The 20,352-nt window shown below is 39.3% G+C and overlaps 1 protein-coding gene across 3 annotated transcripts in view; it reads right to left on the reverse strand.

Annotated features, from left to right (window-relative positions):
• Positions 1 to 17,525, reverse strand: part of prkcaa (protein kinase C, alpha, a) — a 169,677-nt gene extending 152,152 nt beyond the window's left edge. The window contains exons 1-2 of one of the 3 annotated variants that reach the window (XM_059337286.1): positions 17,178 to 17,524; positions 14,640 to 14,671 (exon numbers count right to left, since the gene is read on the reverse strand). In XM_059337286.1, coding sequence (XP_059193269.1) covers positions 14,640 to 14,671; positions 17,178 to 17,344 — 199 coding nt within the window. In that variant the 5' untranslated portion in view covers positions 17,345 to 17,524. Of the gene's footprint in view, positions 1 to 14,639; positions 14,672 to 17,177 lie in introns of all 3 variants that reach the window. The other 2 variants (XM_059337294.1, XM_059337302.1) reach the window with 2 other exon arrangements.
• Positions 17,526 to 20,352: the final 2,827 nt, after the last annotated feature.

Genomic DNA, 20,352 nt, shown 5'->3' on the forward strand with positions numbered 1-20,352 from the left:
TCACTCAACCATTTAAGCAAAAACACAGGAAATTGGTGCATGTTTATGTGAAAGCACTAAAATCAGTTTGTATAGTAATGCTTCAATTTTCTTAATGTGTCTTTGCCAAGCCTGCTCTTTAATGCTGATGAGATGCATGCTACCAACTAAAGGTCAATTCTACCCACTCAGCATCTATAAATCTACAATGATATGGAAGACCACAATTATCAGAGAGTCCGAGGAGATCCTAGAGATGTTGACATGTGCACATTGCTTAAGGTTTATAACCATTGGTGAAAAGCAGCATGCTAAAATTGAGGGTTTAACTGAGGTCTGTGTTAAATGGCAAGACAGACAGACCAGCTTAGGGACACTGCAGTCAGCCCATAGACCCACTTTGCATGCAGACAGATGTGGGATTTGTGGCCTGTCGATGTCACAGCATTGATTCAGAAGTGAAGGGAAGGATTGTTCCCTGCTGCTCACATCCAGCCCAAAAGTTAATCCCAGTAAGCGGGCACACTTCCTACGAGTAAATGACAGAACAACAGGTGGTCCCATTCACAGAAAAACAGCCTTTTATTAAAGTACAAGCTCACGTTAAGCTCCCATTAAGCAACTATGATGCTTTTATGCCACTCAAAACATTACCATCAACAATCTGAAAGTAGATTTAACAATGAAAACGCAGAAGTGACTTTTAATGTCTGAATGGATGATTCTAAAAACCATTATGACATCTGCTCAGGTCATTATAGTGGGTCAAACTAACCTAACTATGCAAAACTGGTACATTCTGAAAGGACACAGTGTATCTGCAGGGATAATGTGTCCTAACACTGGCTTCACAACAGCTACACTTACCATCCTGTTGTTTCCAAGTGCCCTCAGCCTGCCTCATCACCTATGTTATGTTCCTGCACTTGGCTGAATGCCTTTCAACAACACTCAGACAACTCGACAGGAATGTTGCATCCATATTTGACGGCAGAGAGGGCAACACACTGAAGTGATAACATGGTTTGTGGCTGTGTTGCATTATATTGTAAACATAGACAAGCAGAACAGACATTACCATTCAGATATACATAGCAGGATGGTCAGAGTGGTGGCCATTTTTTATATGTACTGCTGCCACTGGTGTACTGACTGTTGTAACGGCTAACTTCCACAAAAATTGGTAAAAAGTGGCTAAAAAAGTAAAATTTAACAACTTAATGCTTCATTTACACACTCCTGTTGAAGCATAAGAGCACATTACTATCACCTAATAAGTGCCTTCATAAGCAACTTCTTTGTGTCACATTAAAGCGTGGCAGGATTAATAGGATAGCTAACAAACTAGCCAGCTGCCTACTAGTTGGCTAGCTTGCTAACTCTACCATTCTTTCATGCTACAGTGGTTACCAAAACTGAGCCAAACAATGGACTTGTGGCCAGCAGAAGGTCCCTTCGCCTCAGTTCCCGCCAGGATAGTTAGCTAACTAGCCAGCTAACTAGCTAGGTATGTAGCCAGCTAGCTAGACAGCTAACTGCTGACACACTTTATGGCCCCACTGACGTGTGTTGTCACTGTAACAACTAATGACAATTGCCATTTATATGTACCAGTCAAATGACCACAACAAACAGTGAAATGTCTGTTCTACTCCTATACAATTGCAGTACACAGGCTGCTGTCAGTGCAGAAAAAGCATCTTAGCATCTTCTCTGATGGATCCCCATGTAGGATTGCTAAACAATGTAGCTAAATAGTGAGTCAAGAAATAAGACTATTCTGGATTAGTCCTGGGACACATTTGATACACCACAGTGCCACGTGTTTTATGGATGTTTATTAGCAAAGACATTACTGTGGCAAAGCAATAAACTGAAAATAATTTCCCATGATAAAAATGACAAATTTGTATTCAAGCACTGTTAAACTCACAAGCCACAATAAATATTAACTATAACCATTCTTGACAAGCCAAAGGGGGAATCACTGCGAGATGAGACTCACCACTTTGGCTCACCATGCTGTATCTGCATGCTCTCATCCTGATTCCATTATGACCAGGCTGCCAAACGCTTCCTCCTGCAGGAGCTCAAGTTCCCCGAGCAAACACAGAGCAGACACCACTACACGAAGCTTCTGGCAGGGGTGCTTTCTTTCACCTGACTCTACAAGGGTATGTTGTCTATACAAATTTATTCCACATACATCAATATATTTTTTATATTGTTTGTTTCTGGTTTACAGGGCCAAGCACGGAAATTTAGTGCTCCCTCAGAACTGATTTACACACTCACTGTTTCAGTTTTTCTCGGTTTTATATCATATCATTATGGCATCATTTTATATTTATACACTTATTATTTATTGCTGATTGGTATATGGAATTGTTTGTTTTATTGTTGATTTTATGTACAGCACTTTGGAGACGTTTGTGTTGTTTAAATGTGTTCTACAAATAAAGGGGATTGGATTGGATTGGATCAAACTGAATATCTCTGGGCTTTGGACTCACAAATCAAAACAAGCAAAAAATGAGTTGCAGCCCGAATGTACACTGTGCAAGCACACACAAAAAAACACTTGTACTTAAAAGTAAGGGCTGATGACATAGAGGCAAACTTTTTCTTATATGCAACATTAATATTAATTCTCTCATAATTACAGCAATACAAATGTATTGGTTGGTCAATATTATTGTCCGATATCAAAGACATATCAGTATCTATTGGTATGAATCAATATGTTGTCCACTATGCACAACTTTTTTATACAGAACATATAATGAAGACAACAATGCATGCACAATGTAATGTCCTTTCCTCTTTCACCTTAAGATGGCTTAAATGCATGAGTGATCAGGCAGTAAGGTGTAGGGCTACTTCTTCATGATGATGATGTTGTTGATAATGTAATACATTGCATAAATTATGTAGAATAATGTAAAATATACTTTTATAAAGTTATTTGTTTGAGAAACCAGCCTTCTAAGTACCTTTGCATACACATATTGATGCACAATCCACATAAAAAGGTCTATTCTCATTCCAGCTGAATGATTGACATTGGTTACCTGTTAATATTTTCCAGCTAAAGATCTGTATCAGTATATGTCTCAAAAATTCCATATTGGTAGGACTCTACCCACAAATACACATCCTACCATTCCAAAAGCCTGTCTTACTTCGGTTACATAAAGTCAAGGCTTCAGAAATGATGTCAGTTCCTTAATGTCAAGCATGTTTGCATTGAGGTTCAGACATATTTCCCTACAGAATCCACCACTTGCCCCAACAACAGTTGAAATAACTGGGAATGGAGTGTAGGCCCAAAACAAATACAGTCTCTGAGCAAAAATTCAAGATCACAAATCCAAAAGCTCAGAGTTGTTTGTCACAACCTGACTACAGTTCAAAGCCATATGATGCTTTGCTAAAGCTTTGTCTTCCAACTGACAGAGAGACGGAAAAATCTGACCATTCAAATGCAATGTGACATCAGCATGACAGCAGGAACATGGACGTCATCCCACCTGGGACTGCTCAGTCAGTCCCCTTCCTGCACTCAAATCCCCTTATCAAACTGTGAAACCGATTTGGGCTACATCATGACAGCATGCAATCAGGAACTGAACAGGGTTCTATTATCTCATGACAAGCAGGTGTCAGAGGATGTATTTCCCTCCATGCAGGAGCTGTCCTGTGCCAAGAGACAAGCAGATTTGCATCAGCGTGTCATCCAGGTCTCCATGGAAGCCCAGAAGGTAATCTAATACAAGTTTAGAGGCAGGGACAGAAGAGCTGCAGCAAGGGAGCAACAAACATCACAACTCTGTTTCAAATATTGACATATTTGACTGAACATCAGCGCTCAGTCACATAAATTTACAAGCAATATTTATAATGAATGCTCATTTTGTAAGCACTGGGATTTACATACTCCAACACAGTCCCTCTAGGCTGAAAAATATCACAAACAGCAGCATTCTTCTGTGTAACAAAACTACCTTACACAGTGCCAAACACATTACAGCTATGAGGCAGAATTTGGAACACAATAGGACATTTCACCCAAATGCATGGTGGGAATTCATGTGATAAATAATGCAGACCGCCATGATGGATTAGTCTAATCTTAATGCAGCTGGTCTGAATTGATTGTCGAGAAACAGGAAGAGAGACGAGAGGCTTTCAGGGAAATCCAAGATGGCCATACAATTTACTTTGGCAATGTGGTTTCTGGTCGGAAACAGCATCTCTAATTCACCTTTCAAAGTTATTATTAAGGAGTGACATTCATTTGTAATTTATTAGCTTTTTTAATATTTGTCAAAGGCATCCTTCTACAACCGTTCTGACAGTTAACAAAGAAATCATCATCTTTGACACGTGAACGTCTTGCAGTCAACACGGTGCAGACGGTGATACTGCACACTGGTGGTCCGAGTGTGTGCGGAGGGTCTGCAGAGGTACTGAGTGCCAAGCCATGCATGTGAAGTCACATACAAATGTGTTATATCCAGTTCAGTTGCAGTTGTTGTAAAGTCGCTATCAGTAAATGACCATTTCCAAGCTCAACTCAAATCTTCAGTCTTCATTCTTCTGACTACAGATTGTCAAAATTGCAGCTGCGAGGATGTTCCAGTCTCTCTTTATGGGCTCGCTGCTTACTTTAGAATTCAATTTTAAGACCTTTCTGATCGCTTTCAAGGCTCCTAATGGTCTTATATCACAGACCTTATTCACTGGCACTCAGCCCCTAGCTCTCTGAGATCTGACAACAAATCTTGAATATCCCACGATTACGACTAAAACTAAAAGGTTACAGAGCTTTTTCAGTTGCTGCTTCAGAACTGTTGAGCCAGTTGCCGTCAGATATCAGATGTGCTCTCTCTATCTCTGTTTTTAAATGTAGGCCAAAGACGTATTTTTATGCACTGGCCTTTTTGGCCCATTAATCCTTCAATCTGTTATCATGGCTATAATTCTGTATTTTTACAGTGCTGTCTATTGTTGTTGATGGTATGTTGTCTTTGTGTTTTTTTCCTACTTTTTACTTGATTGTATTGGTCTTTTATGCAGCAATTTGGTGCTGTCCTTTTCTTTGTCAGCTAAAACTTAAAATAAGCCCTAGAAATAAACATTACTTACTTTAAATTGCAAGTAAAGTCCCGTCCAAACATGGCCAAAGTAATTGAAGCAATTTATGTTGATCATACCTAAACAAAGATATGATAACAATAGCTCACAATGAAATGGATACATTTCTACATGGGCAGAAACCAGATTTTTTTTTTAAAAAAGGTTGGACATGTTTGTTTGGTTTGAGACAATACCTGATGTTGGTTGATGGCTACTCTTGGGAGAATGGTGTTGTATCTCATCAGTCATGCACAAAAGACAAAAGATTTGTAGAATGATGTCACACGAAGCCGTGCTGAAGACTTGTAGTCTTTACTGACAGATATACAAGGCACCTCGGTTGGTTTGTAATTTGACACTAATCTGTATCTTTCTAATGCTACGTTCACAACAGTGTGTAAGTAGTTGCTGGGTTATCGCTGCCTCGATCATTATGTTTGTTTGTGTTATTGTTTGTTTGCTGTTGGAATGCCTTGCTTAGCTGACCCTGCGACCTGACCCCAGATAAGCGGATAATAATGGATGGATGTTTTAAAGGTTTAGTTCAGATAAATCAAAGTCACACAATAACATACACTAATTGAGGAGGCAGCAGACCAGCAACTACCATGTTCTGCCAGGTAAAATGACTGTTTTTGTTAGATGTGTCTGGTTGCCTTGACAAAATAAATAATAGTTTCAGTTCCCAGTTAGAAAAGGCTGTTTGACGGTCTGGTAAAGCCATGAAAATATTCTAAACACAATATACACCTAAAGTGATGGTCTGGATAACATGTTTTGCTGTGTGCCCTCATCCACAGCAGTACATTCCACCTCCCATCTACTGTTAAAAACACACTGATGCTTTTTTGTCTGAGAAGCCAGTAACATAACTCAATGTTTGTTTAATATAACTACCATACAATAATATCACTTCCAGTAACTAACTCATTCCCTGTTAATGTTGGTTTTTACAGTAATGTTGTTTTTCTGCTTATGGATCACACAGCAGTGTAGACAGAAAGTAATAAAAATGAATAGGTAGGAGGTGTGTTTTTTTTTAACTACTTTCGATTTTGAACATGAATCTTTGGTGGTAGTTCTTTTACAGCTGGGGAGGCTTTTGGACTAAGAGGTTTTACTGCTGGGGATCCGCTGGAGCACCATTTGTTATTATAGTCACTGTCAGACAGGCCATATCTCTTCAAGCCCCAGGGAGCATTGTACAGGTCATGGTCCTGATCACTATCTATGATTTAACAGTGTCAAACACAGCATTAGCAATGACTGGTTTCCAGAGGGCACAAATCCCTCTCAGTGTACGTGGCAGACTTTTTCAATAAGGAAAAGAACCACACCAATATTGGTACAGCGATATTGTTGGTTGATACTGGTGTTTAACAGCCTTATGGAAAGACTTTCTGTGGATAGACAGTTTGGAATAGACCCACAACCAATGAGAGTGACAAAATGTGCGGCGTTGCTTTGAGTGACACATGTAAGCTGGGGCTGTTTTGGTCTGTTTTTAAGCAGGAACAACATTGATCCCTGGTCGCAAAGCAGTCACAGAATCTTCATTCATATTTGATAAGCGTACCTAGTTTGAGAGGTTGATCTGAGTTTCGTGATTTGATTGCCAGTCATCCTATAAAACCCAAATGGTTGTGATTGGCCTGCTGGAAATCTTTCTGAAAGGGAGACATACCAGACACATCTGCCAGAGCAAATAAAACATGAGCTTGGCATTTATTTGGTTTCCAGGCTAGCTTGAACATACATCCCCAAGTCAAATCACCAAGTTAACATCTGCAGAACTTGACTTACATGGGTGTCCCCACTAAGCCCTTATGTAATCATACAGTGGCCATCTAAAGAAAGTGTCCGCCTATAAACAGAACCTGCTCTATGCATGTGTGTCTCTCCAGAGGACCAGGGAGCAACTCTAAATATAGCCTACGTTGAACTCTGCCCCCTTCCCTCTCATGTCACACACACACGGACACGCACACACACACACACACACACACACACACGATGCGTCCATTCAAAAGGTCTCTAAATCTTATATCTTGAGCACAAACGCAACCCCTGACTGTTAACTAGCATGGATTTACCAGCTTGAGATGAAGGGGATTCGGTATGTGGGAGTGCATGTGTATAAAGAGAAAAAGAAAGTGGCTATAGGAGCAACCCCATGGGACACGACCCAGGGCAGAGGGCACTGTGGAGCGCAGTTTTCTAGCTGTGAGTCCAACAAATGACAGAGGCCAAGCAGAGAAAAGAAATAAGTAAAAAGACAGATGAAAAGGAAAAGAACAAGCTGGCAGTATACTTGCAACATGAACAAAATGCAGCTGATCACATCAAAGCTGTTAGCAATTAATTTGTTTCTTTGGTCCAAGTACACCGTGGAAGGCCCAAAGAAAGGCATGGCCTCTAAGGTGTAAGAGACAAAGCAACAGATGCAGCATGATGGCCTGTGGTTTTACAGCTCTAACTGAGGCTGAGGGCTATATAAGACAAGTCCCACAGTCAACAGGGCATCCATGTGTCTGTCACGGACCATTTCTTCTCAGAATCATTTCTTGGATGGCCAAATGATGGTATGAAAATCAGGTTCAAGGCTTCCCTGGCTGAAACTGTGACAGAAATGAAAAGTGATACCCAGGCTCTGCTCTGTTTGAAGTTTGAATTGCTTCCCCATATTTGTGTGGCTAAATAAATAAATAAATAAACAAACGCATAACGAGAAAGAAAACAATAAAATCTGTGGAACCAGCCAATTTTGACTTGAAATTCATTTTTAGCATGCCCAGAATCTGAAGGGGCACTTATGAAAATTATAACAGTCCCGCTGGATTAGCACTTCAAGGTTTCATCACTGAGGGATTTAAACCTTTGCTTCTTTTATGCTCACTGCTATTAGACCACCAAATTAATATAATTGTGCTCTATTTGATAGAGGAAAAGGACACTACTCCTTGAAAATAAGCTGTGGTATTTCCATATACTGTATCTATACAACTTTGACTACTAGTAATACAACTAGAAATAGCTGCTTGGCTACTATACTGCAGAGATACGTTATTTTCCGGTAATTTCCCTGTGAAAGCATTACTCACCAATGTACAGCATGGTTTATTTCAGGCCACTTGAGGTTGAAATTGTAATAAACCCTCATGAAAAGATGGAGTTTATTACAGACTGTGTAGCCCCCTGGAGAAATTAAAGCATGAACCAATGTATCACTGTCTGTATGACGCACAAATCTGCCACACAACAGAAATGGAGCTGTGGCGCCATTGGTTGCCTGCTGCTTGATGTTGATACTTTCATATTTTCATTCAACAGGTTGAACAATTTGTAGTCATTGACCAACACTGTCAACTGAGCAATATATTGTAAATCTAGGTCAATGGTTAGATAAGATCACATTCTCCCTTGTCTTTATGGCCAACATTGACACTGCAATGTTGCTGAACCTCATAACAAGGCTTCTATCGTAAGTTGCAGGGCTCAAATGAAGCAGAACAACTGTCAGCTGTGAACCATGTAATGTCTGGGTAATTTAAAAGATAAAACAACAATAAGTAATAGTAGAATATGTGCCAGCTGGTGCAGACAGGGATCATGGACACTCAAGTTTACCTTTCCATGGACTGTCAACAGGGGCCCTGTTGGGATGACACAGTGGCGGATGTGCACAAGGATACTCTGAGTACTGTCCAAACACTGAACAGCACAAGGTAAACAAAGACACTGTGCATTGATGGGATTTGGCAGATGAAAATACTGTAGTCATTATTATTTGTCTGACACTCTAGTCTTACACATCAAACAAGACACTAACCATCAAAGGAACAAAGAGACAGGGCTGATTTATGTATGAGTAATTGGTTGGTTAGAGTTATTATAATGTATGCCAGGTTTATTCTGTAGGTCAGTTTTGTTTCTGTATTAGTTTTTTCATACTCGTAACAGGATCATATTAAAACAAATAATGTGCAAATCAAGCAGGAACCTCATGGTCTAAAAGTGAAGCCAATACAAAAGTGCCTTAAACCTACATTATGTTTTGTGACCAGCAGGGGGCGACTCCACTGGCTGCAATTTGAAGTCCAATTGTGTCGAAGTCAATGAGCAAATCATCCTACTTCTCACTTGATTTATTACCTCAGTAAATGCCAAACTTGAGGCTTAAAACCATATTCCATAAACCAATGGGTGACATCACAATAGCTACATTCACTTCTCTAAAAAGTCTATGACCCAAATGCATTTAACTAGCAGGGAAAAACAGAGGTAAAAAATCCATCAACCTTGATCTGTGCTTGCCCTATGGCTGGACATCAAGTCGTCCTCTTGGGAGACAACAACAAAACTCATTAGCTTCCCCCCTTGCGCATCAGGAAACATTGTAAAGCCTCAGGCAAAATTCAGTTGTCTATAGTCTGCCAATAATTTCCAATCCACCAAGGAACTTAGATGTCCCAGGAAACCACTAAGCAAGCACAAATCCATTAAATACATTGACACTCCAGAAATTATCTATGTTACGAGCAGTGTTTGGAGAAGAAAATTAGACTTCTTGTGACTACAGTGTACAGTAATACTATTTCTACTGGAATAACAATACTATTCATTCAAGCCTCCTGGTTCTTCTTTTTTTCCGTATTCTTCTCAATTACTTATGATATCTAACAAGAATTTACCCCAACACTTCAATTACAGTAAAAAAGTAGCAGTTTATTAAATTATTCTGATTATCTGGGGTTATGTTTTTGGGTCATTTTGTGTGTTTGTCTATTTGTCAGCAGAATTACAGAAAAACTTCTGGCTTGATTTTCATTAAACTTGGTGGATTGGTGCACCAAGGATCAAGAAAAACCCAAAAAGATTTGGAGCAGATCAGATTCAAGGGGTAGCTACACCAATCAAACGTTCCAGTCACATGATGGGTATCGAAAATAGATCTATACTGTGGGTGCAAAAAATAGAAAATAGATCAATACTGTGGGGCTGTTTGTATCAGCTTGCGGTTGAAGGGCACAATGATCTCATGATACCATCAACATTCGGTTAGAAAAGTGACTTTGTGGCAGAAATCTTGGATTTCGCTAGGCAGTCTGGGTCAACGAATTAATGTTACATGAACACTTCTCTTAACAAGTGTCTGCACAGGTGCCTCTGAAGAAGGCACTTGACCCCCTTACACTTAAGCAGAGCTGCTCACTGGCTAACAGGAGACTGCTCGCTATGAATATGTTTATCTGAATAAATGTGAAACAGGTCACAGAACAGGATTGTACTGTTAGTTTAACCTTCAGTAAATCAAAACTTTGAGAGAAACCAGAAAACTCTATAGCCCTCAACCCAGGCTTTCAAGTTTCATAAGACATTGTGAACAAGCCCTGAAAGGTAAATCTGCTTAGTAACATGGGTACAAACTGCCTAGCCGTATTACACTGTCAACTACACTCATTTGAGATAGAGCCAGAGCCTTGAAATAAGACTCCTCAGGTAAAGTAGCCAGGTGGAGACAGACAGCTTGCTCACAAAGAAGATACCATCTAGAAAGCTGGCTGGTGATATGCTTGTTTGTTTCCACAACATTAACTCTCCTCAAAATTAACTTTGCTCTAACATTTCATTACAAGTGTCATGCTGAGAGTGTTTTTCTTTCACCTGCACCCACATAAGTTCATGTTCAACACAATAACACTGCATTATGGAAACATCATGCTTTTCATGAACTTTAAAAAAAAAAAAAAAACTTTTCTTAAACTTTAAATATTACTCAACTGAAAAAATAAATAAAAAAAGATATAAATTAATAAAATTCATTTGAAATAATATGTTTAATACATACTATAAAAAATAAGAAATTAAATACTAAACAATATTAAATTAGATCAAAGTCAATCCAGCTTTGCTGTGTTGTAGCCTTAGTGCACTTCCACACTAACTGAAAACAACTGCAAATGTTTAATATTTTGGTCAACTTTATTGTAGATATTACAGTCAATAAATCAGCATAGGGGTGTGGTGGATTAATATCAACAAGAGCATCATTGTGACACAGAATGCGGCCCAATAGTCTCGATTATCTTATTTTTATAATGATTGGAAGCCAAAATCATAATTGAAAATAAACTTTGCTTAATCACTCTGAATCCTAAGTCCTATCATACAGTAGAAAACTGCCCAACATAATTTTACAAGCCATAAGATGACATACTAAAATAACTTGTTTTTGTCCCCCAAAAAAATTGTTCAGTTGTAGAAAACGAAGAAAACCAGCTGATATTCACATCAGAGAGTCTAAAACCAGTGAAATTTGGGCAATTTTACTTTAAAAAAATGACTAATTCAAAATGTGTTGCATTTTTTACATATCTTACTTATGTTTTTACATATCAAAAACATTCTCAAAAATAACCATACAAGCAGAAATACATTAAATGAGCCTAAATATATAAAACACAACTTTGCTTCATAGAAGCCTCATCAAACGGAACAATTTCAAGCTCACGGCATTAAAACTCCATGTGATGTGATACTTTGCAGCCCACTCTATTCTTAGAGAAGAGACATTTGCAGGACTGAAAATTAAATGCCACTCTTGTTACAGAAATGCCACTCTCCAGTTTATTACTTTGTCATTTTCAAGTAGTGAATGCGAGGCTCGCTGGCTCTGCTGGAGGACCCGACCCTCATTTTCCAGAAGCTTAAGATTAATAATTGATGACTAAACAGATATTATAAAGTGAGGACCTTTCTCTCTTTGAATAGCTGCAGTGTAACCAATGACCTTCATCTTGATAAGGCACGCATTATTTATTTAACAGGTCCAGATATGGATTTATAGTGGGAGAAGAAGGAGTGGTCCTCTGCTCTGAAGAAAAATCTACAGAGCACCATTTGTGCAGAAGACCTCTCTTACACCGTACTGCTGCCTCTCTGACGTCCTTCCAATCATTCAATTTATCATCTCCTGCATGAAAAGCTGTGATGGGAACAATGAGACAGGATGAAAATGACAGCTTGGTGTGAAAGCAGAGGAGGGGGTTGGCGGACACGCTGACGATAATGTCAGGTTATGCAAAAACATGTTCGGCTGTCACCACTCCGACACCTTGGACTGACTCACTGCCGAGCCTGCTTTCACCCGAGTAGGAGCAAATACTAGAGAGCAGACTGCATCTCACCTCCATGAGACGAGATCACGTTGAAAAGTGGGTGTTATGCCTGTCACGGGCTAATATGTATGTTCCTTTATATGAACATTTCACAGACACAAACCCTAAGAGAAACACTCTGAGGCATCTAAATGTATTAGCAACATGAGTAATGATTCAGTGAAGACCTCTGTATGTCTCACTCTCTCTGACACTCTCAGAGGAAGTGCTTCTGAATCATTGAGATCAAACGCCTTGCATGGCAAAGTGTTTATCTTTAACTCTCCAACAGAGAGAGACTGTCTTCTGTTCAACTCAACAAATCAGGAAAAGGAAATCCGTCGAGAGCGTTTCCAATCAAGTCACTCGCTCGATGTTTCATTTTACGGTTCTGGAATATCTGACACTTTTAAAACACTCACCACTGACGGCATCTGATAGTAACTAGTATCGGTGGTGGTTCTATGGAGGGAACAGAGTTGGTCAGTGCTCCTGTAATATTAAGCCTGGAACCCCCTCTGGTCCCCCTAATTACATCTTAGCTGACATTACTCCCTTTTTAAAGGCTCTCTCCATTTTAAAACTAGAGTGAGCATACTGGTATCATATAAAACTTTAGGCATCCATTGGTGACAGGAATGACATGCTACCTTATCAGGAAGGGGACTTAACGCTCCAAATTTTGCAAAATATTATTGTAGCAAGACCACTTTTTAAAACTTAACCTCACTGTATAAATGACATCTATAATCACAACCTCATGAAACTTTACAGCTACAAACTAAAGATGTAGAGCATTCAGAGGATGTGTGTTTTCCTTGGGTATAAGCACAATAAAGGGACAATTCTTGCAAAAATCTCCAAAATGTATGTCAAACCAAATCAACTGTAGTGTGTAGCAATATGCTGCTTGCACACATCTTCCATCTGAGGCTGGTTGGGTGTGGTGGTTTATATTTGGTAGCCCATAAATGACATGACTTCAGCATGGTCCCCCCATTCTAAATGGTCTGGAACCGCCACTGCATAGTACTACAACAACATATTTAGAAAAATTAAAGCAGAAATTACACTTAATGCTACAGCAAATGCCTGTGCCTGTATGTGGGAGTATTTTATTCCAGTGTGTCTGGAATATAAATGATAAACCTTTTTTTGTCTCTGCACATAACTGTGAATGTTTGTTTTGTATATGTTACATTTTCTTATGTTTAATCATAGTGTATTTCTGTGTTGTATTTACTGAAAGCTCTTTTGGTCCCACTTGAGAGATAGTTATGTATTTCAGTGACTGAATAAAAGAAAAAAGGAAATGGAAAAATGACATTTAGATGTCAGGTATGGCGATACTGAAAACTGACTTTTTATTATTCTTTTACCGCTAAAACACCATGAAAGAATCTATATCTAAGTGGAAGATCAGTTTAACATCATCTGCGCTGTTACCTGGGCACTCGCCATCAGAGTCACACTTTGGCAAGCCCAAACATTTCCACATTAGATGAGGAATTCTGAGAGGTGATGCATGCTGAAGCTCAGAATGGCAGTTTGATGTAAAATCCACCTTCAGTGACTTCAGCTGGTGATCATGGGGCTGACGTGGGGAACGAGATGTGCCCATTTATGCGTGTTATTCACCTCTTCTCCCTTATCCTCTATCCCAGCTTCTGTTGCCACTTTTCTCAATAATAGTCTCTCACATGTGGTTCTTTCGTTTTTCAGCTCACTAAATATCAAACTCACTTCAATTAATCTCTTTTTGCCAAACAGTTGGTGCTCAGAAAACCCTCACTTATCAGGAAGCACTTTACTGATAGTAAACAGTTAAATAGCACATTAAATTCCAATTATCACCGTGATAATTAACATTTTAAATCTAATTTAGAACCATGCAACAAGCTCAAATTTACTCGACCATGGAAACAAACAGCAAACCCACCTCTACTATGCTAAAAGCAATGTTATTCTAGGATAATTTCATAAAGGCCACATAATTTAGATACATCATGACCACAATAACAGTACCTGACCTGACCATGACTACCACAGACAAATCAGTCATACAGGTTATTCAAACATCCTTTTGTTAGCAGCACAAATGAAATGGAGCTAGTGTCTCAAAGGGAACTGAACAAAAGAGAAGCCCTTAATGTGATGGTTCATGTGGCATTACAAGAGTCAAGTGTAGAGCAGCAAGGGCCAGTATGTGTGCAGACTTATCAAATAAAACACTGCCTTTAGAGGAGAAAAGCAGCTAAAAACATGTGCTTCACATGCTGCACATGTCTCACACACAAACACACACATAGACACATGGGTCTCATTATATCTGAATGAGTCATGTGTCAGTCAATTTTGTTTTACCTTGGCACTGGAATCCTTGCTTTCCAAACCCCCTGTGAAAAAAAAGAAGGCTGAATTGAATTGTTGTTTTCTCTCTTTCTCACTCACACATACACAGTAAATCCATTCATTCATACATTCATTTATACCAAGGACAGGGTGTTGCATAATGTACATCACTATTGAGGAACACAATCTCAAATACACTTTATGACCAAAAGTTTTTGGTCATGATCAGGGCAACGTATCTTAGTTGTAATTAAGTAGCATGTTAATGATGAAGAATACAGTGATATTTCAGAACATTATGTTGTGTTTCCGCTCTGTGGCAACAGTTTAGGCAAAGCCTTTTCTTTTCATGCCAGGTCCATAAACAGATGCTTTTCTGCTGTGAAAAAAAATGTCACAGAGCCCTGACTTTAACCCAAGGGTCAGACTACGGGGTCTGAAAAGTGAAGCACATGTGGAAGCGCGATAAACCTGCATTCTTTCTTAACACCAGCAGGGGGCGACTTCAAGAAGTTTGACTGTTAAGAAGTCTATGAGAAAATGAGCATCCTTCTCACTTGATTTTTTACCTCAGTAAACATTTGTGTTAATGGCCTCAATGCTACTTTAAAATATTCTTCATTAAAACATTATGTTGGTGTTGTTAATTATAGTCCCATTTCGAGTAAAACACACAAAAGCTTTAATGGGTGGCTGCCTGGTGGCGACCACAGCGTACTGGGATTGTATAAATAGCCATGGACTTTGCAAGCCAAAATGAACATCCCAATTAGTATTTAACAGTTAACCTGAATTACAGATGCAGATGCAGATCCTTGCTAACCAGGCAAGCTACCCCTCTTCCAAATATGGTAATTTCTTTTTCCAAAAAAAACAATATGGCAGGCAACAGCCAAAATGCCAAACACAGGCTTTAAAATGGTAGTCCACAAGCAATGTCACAGTGGCTTTGTATGTCCACTTGGTTTATACATATATGTTTCGACCAAATTCAACATTTTTGGGAAGAATAGAAACAGTGGCCGTAAGCCATGCCTTATTGGCCAACATCACTGACAGCCCCACTAATGCTCTTGGAATAAATTCCTTGCAACCTCTTTCCAAAATCTTACAGAAAGCCTTTTCAGATGAGTGAAGACTTTAAAAGCCAAAGATTACAATACTACAATGTCATTCAGCAGACGATTTTATCCAAAGCGCCATACATTTGAGAGTTCACCCATTTACACCCACGGTAATGAGGTGTTCAGCAATCACATATGGGTGGAATGTTTGGGTGTCAACATACTTTTGGCCATTACAGTGCATGTTCTACTGTTGCCTTGATTTTAATCACATAAACAGCAACCCAACAACTGAAACTGAAACTACAACTCTTACACAAATACAAAAAACCACTCATAATATGACCTTAAATCCCAAATTGAATAATCAAAGCCTGCCTTAAGAGGCTCCCTTCTCAAATATATGCAGAAGAAAGCAACAAGTTGTTAAGTTTCATGCCAAGCTTGTGTTTTGCTAAGGTGTAATGTTTGGGAGAGCACACATTATGCTGTAAACCTATCAATGTTATAAAGGTCATGAGCTCACATTCCCACCTGTAACCACTGAGGACTGTAATCGTTAAAACTTTACCAAGTCTTCTGCAAGTCCCATACACTAAGTTTATATCTTATAAACTGCACAGTAAACTTAGATTTTGTCATACTTTCCAAATACATTTAGTCACTAATGGAAAGAGCTGCAGCATAAAGGAAATACTCTGCATGTTACCACCCACTGAGGAACATGTGCATATGCTGAGACATTTCTCTGTAGTGTAGTGCTTTTCCATATGGGCTCTCAGCACCAGTACACGGCAGAACTTCTCCTTGAAATGTAGCCAGTCGGGAGCTATGCAAGAGTTCTTGAGCAAGAATACTTGAGCTGTAAAAACCCAGTAAATGGAAGGCGTGACTACATGCCAGGAAGGGGGGAACCTATTACTCATCCAAACACTTTAACCAAGTCCAATTCAGCAACTGTGCATCTGTAATGTGTTAATCAGGGAAGACAGCAGGAAGAGTGGACTTTAACAGTTGTCATTCTGTTGCCTGTCGAGACTGATACAATGCCACTCATGCAAATATGTGTTAATTTATGTTTATGCAAACAGGGATTCTGGGAGTTACAAAGCCACATTTTGAAAATGAAAAAAACGCCTGTTTTAATTTCTCCATGGGAATCTTCCCAGAATGTGCTCGGCCCTAAACGCAAGTTTAACTCACTCTGTTATTATTAAAGAGGAGCACTAATAACATAAACAACAGCATTACTCCTCCCATATGGGAATGCTTGGACAAAATCTCAGCAAATTGGGGTCCCTGGTGTGAAATCTACCAGGGAGAACGACTCCTGGACATACACGTTTTTGTCACTTTACTTAAAAAAGAAAAGACTTTGAGAAGTGGAGAGTTGTGTTACATCATCGAGCAGGGTGAAGTCGGCTGAAGTTACCAGTATGCAACAGGCAGCAGTCAGGGGGGTGGAGGTGGGAGACGGAAGGCTTACCAGATGAAGTCGGTGCAGTGGCTGCAGAAAGTCGGCTGCTTGAAGAACCTGGCTGTGAATTTGTGGTTCTTGACTTCGTGGACGTTTTTTTGCCTCAAAGCACCTTTGCGAGCAAACCTATTCGCCACGTCCGCGGTGGACGACTCGTTTGAACTTACATCAGCCATGTCCCCCCTACAAACAAATCAATGCTTCAGCTTTTTTGCCTTGCTGTGTTGGAGTTTTTTTTTTCAGTCCGTTTAGAGGCGCAGCCCTCAGTGTGGAGCCAGCAGAGAGCGGAGCGGCGGTCTTCACCCGAGACACTGTACTTACTGTCTGAGGGCTTTCCCTGCCTGTCGATATTCACTGGGCTGCTCCACTGACAGCTCTGCACGCTGCCAAGCTAGCCACAGTGGGAACATGCTGCATCCGGTCCTTGCTTTCAAAGTAAAAGTATTTTCTCCTTTTTCTTAAAAAAGGGGCAGTTCATCCCCAAATGAAAAAAATAGGCTAAACATACTTATCGTCACCCTGTTAAAATAATTGCCTAACTCATTTCTTCAAGTTTTGCAGGAAACACAAGAAACTTCACCAAAAGTGTAACATATGACATTTATTGATCATTTCACTCAAAAAGGATGTAACAAAGGATGGCTATTGGCATAGTAATAGAACTGTGTGTAAATGATGTAACTAACTAATTTTTTGAACATGTCTTCGTGACTTAAGCAAGATATGGTAACACTTTATTATGAAGGTGTCTACATAAGAGTCACACAAGCCTGTCAGAAACATGACATGACAAGTATCATGAGCATTAATGTTACTTCAAAGTGTCATTAATGTTCATGACACATCCCGTGTCATGTTTTTGACACGCTCATGTTGCACCAATATTAGTGTGGACAATAAAACACTGATTAACTAAACAATCTCCCTCTAGCTCTTCTTTGCTGGGTTCTTATCTGATGCCTATGAATGTGGCAAATTGTCAAAGAAGTGATGATCTTAAAGTAGTATAATCACATGATCTGATCAACTGAGGATGTAGGCGATTTTACCATAGGTGGCCGGCGTCATGAGGAGATGATTTAGGCAAAAAAAAACAATTGCCGATAATTTTAACAGTGTGACGTTATGATCTTACCTGCAGTTCAATTGATCTATCTAGATTTTGTGTGGGTTGCCAAGCGTTACCCGGCCATAGAGATGTCTGTCTTCTGTCGAATAGGGCTGAAAGCAGGGACTTGGACTTGACTAAGTCAACTGTACATCAATGTTTTGATGACTTGCAACTCGCCTGAAAATAAATGACTTGAGACTTGGCTTGGACTTGGAAGTAAAAGACTCATGACTTGACTAGAGAGCAGATGACTCGGATGACTTGTCTTTGTTAGATTCCTGATTTCAATTTAACTAGGCAATAAAATACAAAACATTTTAAAAATATATATAAATTACATCTCAGTATTCATCACATTCTAAAATGTTTGTGTGTCATGTAATGCTTTATTAGGTTGATTTCATCTATTGAATAATGATGTTTTATGTTGTGATCTGACTTAAGACTTGTCTTGACATTATCTGTGACTTGACTTGACTTTCCCAAGAGAAAACAACTTAGGGACTTGCTTGTGACTTGGACCAAATGACTTAAGTCACATGTCTGGCTCATGATCAGTCATGATCCAGTTACTTAAGATAATCCTCAGAGTTTGTGAGCAGTTTCATCCAGTAACTTGTTTTTCTAGTATATTTCATCCTGCATGAAACTTCTCAAATCAAATTCTGTGTATTATTTGGGGTACTGTGATGTTTTTTTCTTCTCACTACAGGTAAGATGTTGTTTGATTTTGGGGTGAACGGTCTCTTGTGGAAGAGACTGTTTTCTACAATAGTAACACAATTCATACTTGATATCTGCCCAGTATGACTAGTCTGTTGAAAAGTTCTAGCCATCCCATAAGCCAGCTTGATATAAGTTCATAAGCAAGACAAAAGCTCAGATTTAAGAAGTAACCTTCTTATGTTCAGACTTGCAGTCCACACCCAAGTGGAAAACATATGTGAGGAGAATCAGTCCTGAGGCTTAATTCAGCTGCTGAAAAGGACCTGACACAAACTGGATCAGCAAGAAACTTCTTTTATGGGGTCTTGTGTACACAAAGGCGTAGACGATATATCTATCTATAAAAGCAAGAAGCGTCTGTGTGTGTGTGTGTGTGTGTGTGTGTGTGTGTGTGTGGATGTGTGTCTAGGGCATATCTCACTGACCTAAGGTTTTGTATGTGGCTTGCGCATGGCACAAAGGTGTGCAGCCTCAATTTTGAAGATTTTTGAATTTATTTTTCAAAATATCATTATTTACATAGGACGTGTTGCGGCATTGCACTGTTTCCGATCGGACGCCTTTTAGGGGAGCTCCGCCCCATTGTGTGATAGGCCTACACCTGGTCAGTAACCCAATTCACTCTGGATTTCCACGCCTGACTCATCTCATCTGTACGTCCATTTAGCCTACCTATCTTTCAGAGTTTTAAAGTGCGCTACAAGGTTCCATTTTCCAATAATATTTTAATAGTTTCCAGCGAATAGCAATGTTCAATGTGTATGTGCTGGATGGTGTGTGTACCTTATGAAAATTAAGTGTTTTATCTTCTTTATCTCCCACTATACGAATACATACTTCCTACAGGCACTGCACTAGTTTCACTCAAATGATCATAAATATTCAAGTTAATCAGTAATACTGTCAAGCCTTTTTGTGCAGGAATTAGTAGAACCCAGCAACTGTGCCTCATGTGCATGAAGCTTTTGTGGTTTTCATTATGAAGTAACACTTTACATAAAAGTATAAAGGGTGGACAAAAAACCACAGTCAGATTAGTTTGTAGCTTACACTTAAGAAGTAATGCAGTGCCTCATGTAGTCGACATTTGTATTAAAGAAGTGAGACAAAATATTTTCCTGTCAGTCTATGATGCAATTTAACAGCACCACAAACCGCAGATCATAAAGTGAAAATAACACCTCTCTAAAACACTTTGAATTGTGCAGGTGAGATTTATTGCACAGCTGCTGAACTGCATTTGCTTTAGCCACCTAATAAACTGAGTGTATAAAATTCACAAACGGTCATAACAACAGGCGTTGGTGTCCTCAGTGCAGCTCTGTAGCGGTGTGACCTTTGATCTGA

This window comes from Centropristis striata, chromosome 1 (assembly GCF_030273125.1).
Source record: "Centropristis striata isolate RG_2023a ecotype Rhode Island chromosome 1, C.striata_1.0, whole genome shotgun sequence".
NCBI lineage: Eukaryota > Metazoa > Chordata > Actinopteri > Perciformes > Serranidae > Centropristis > Centropristis striata.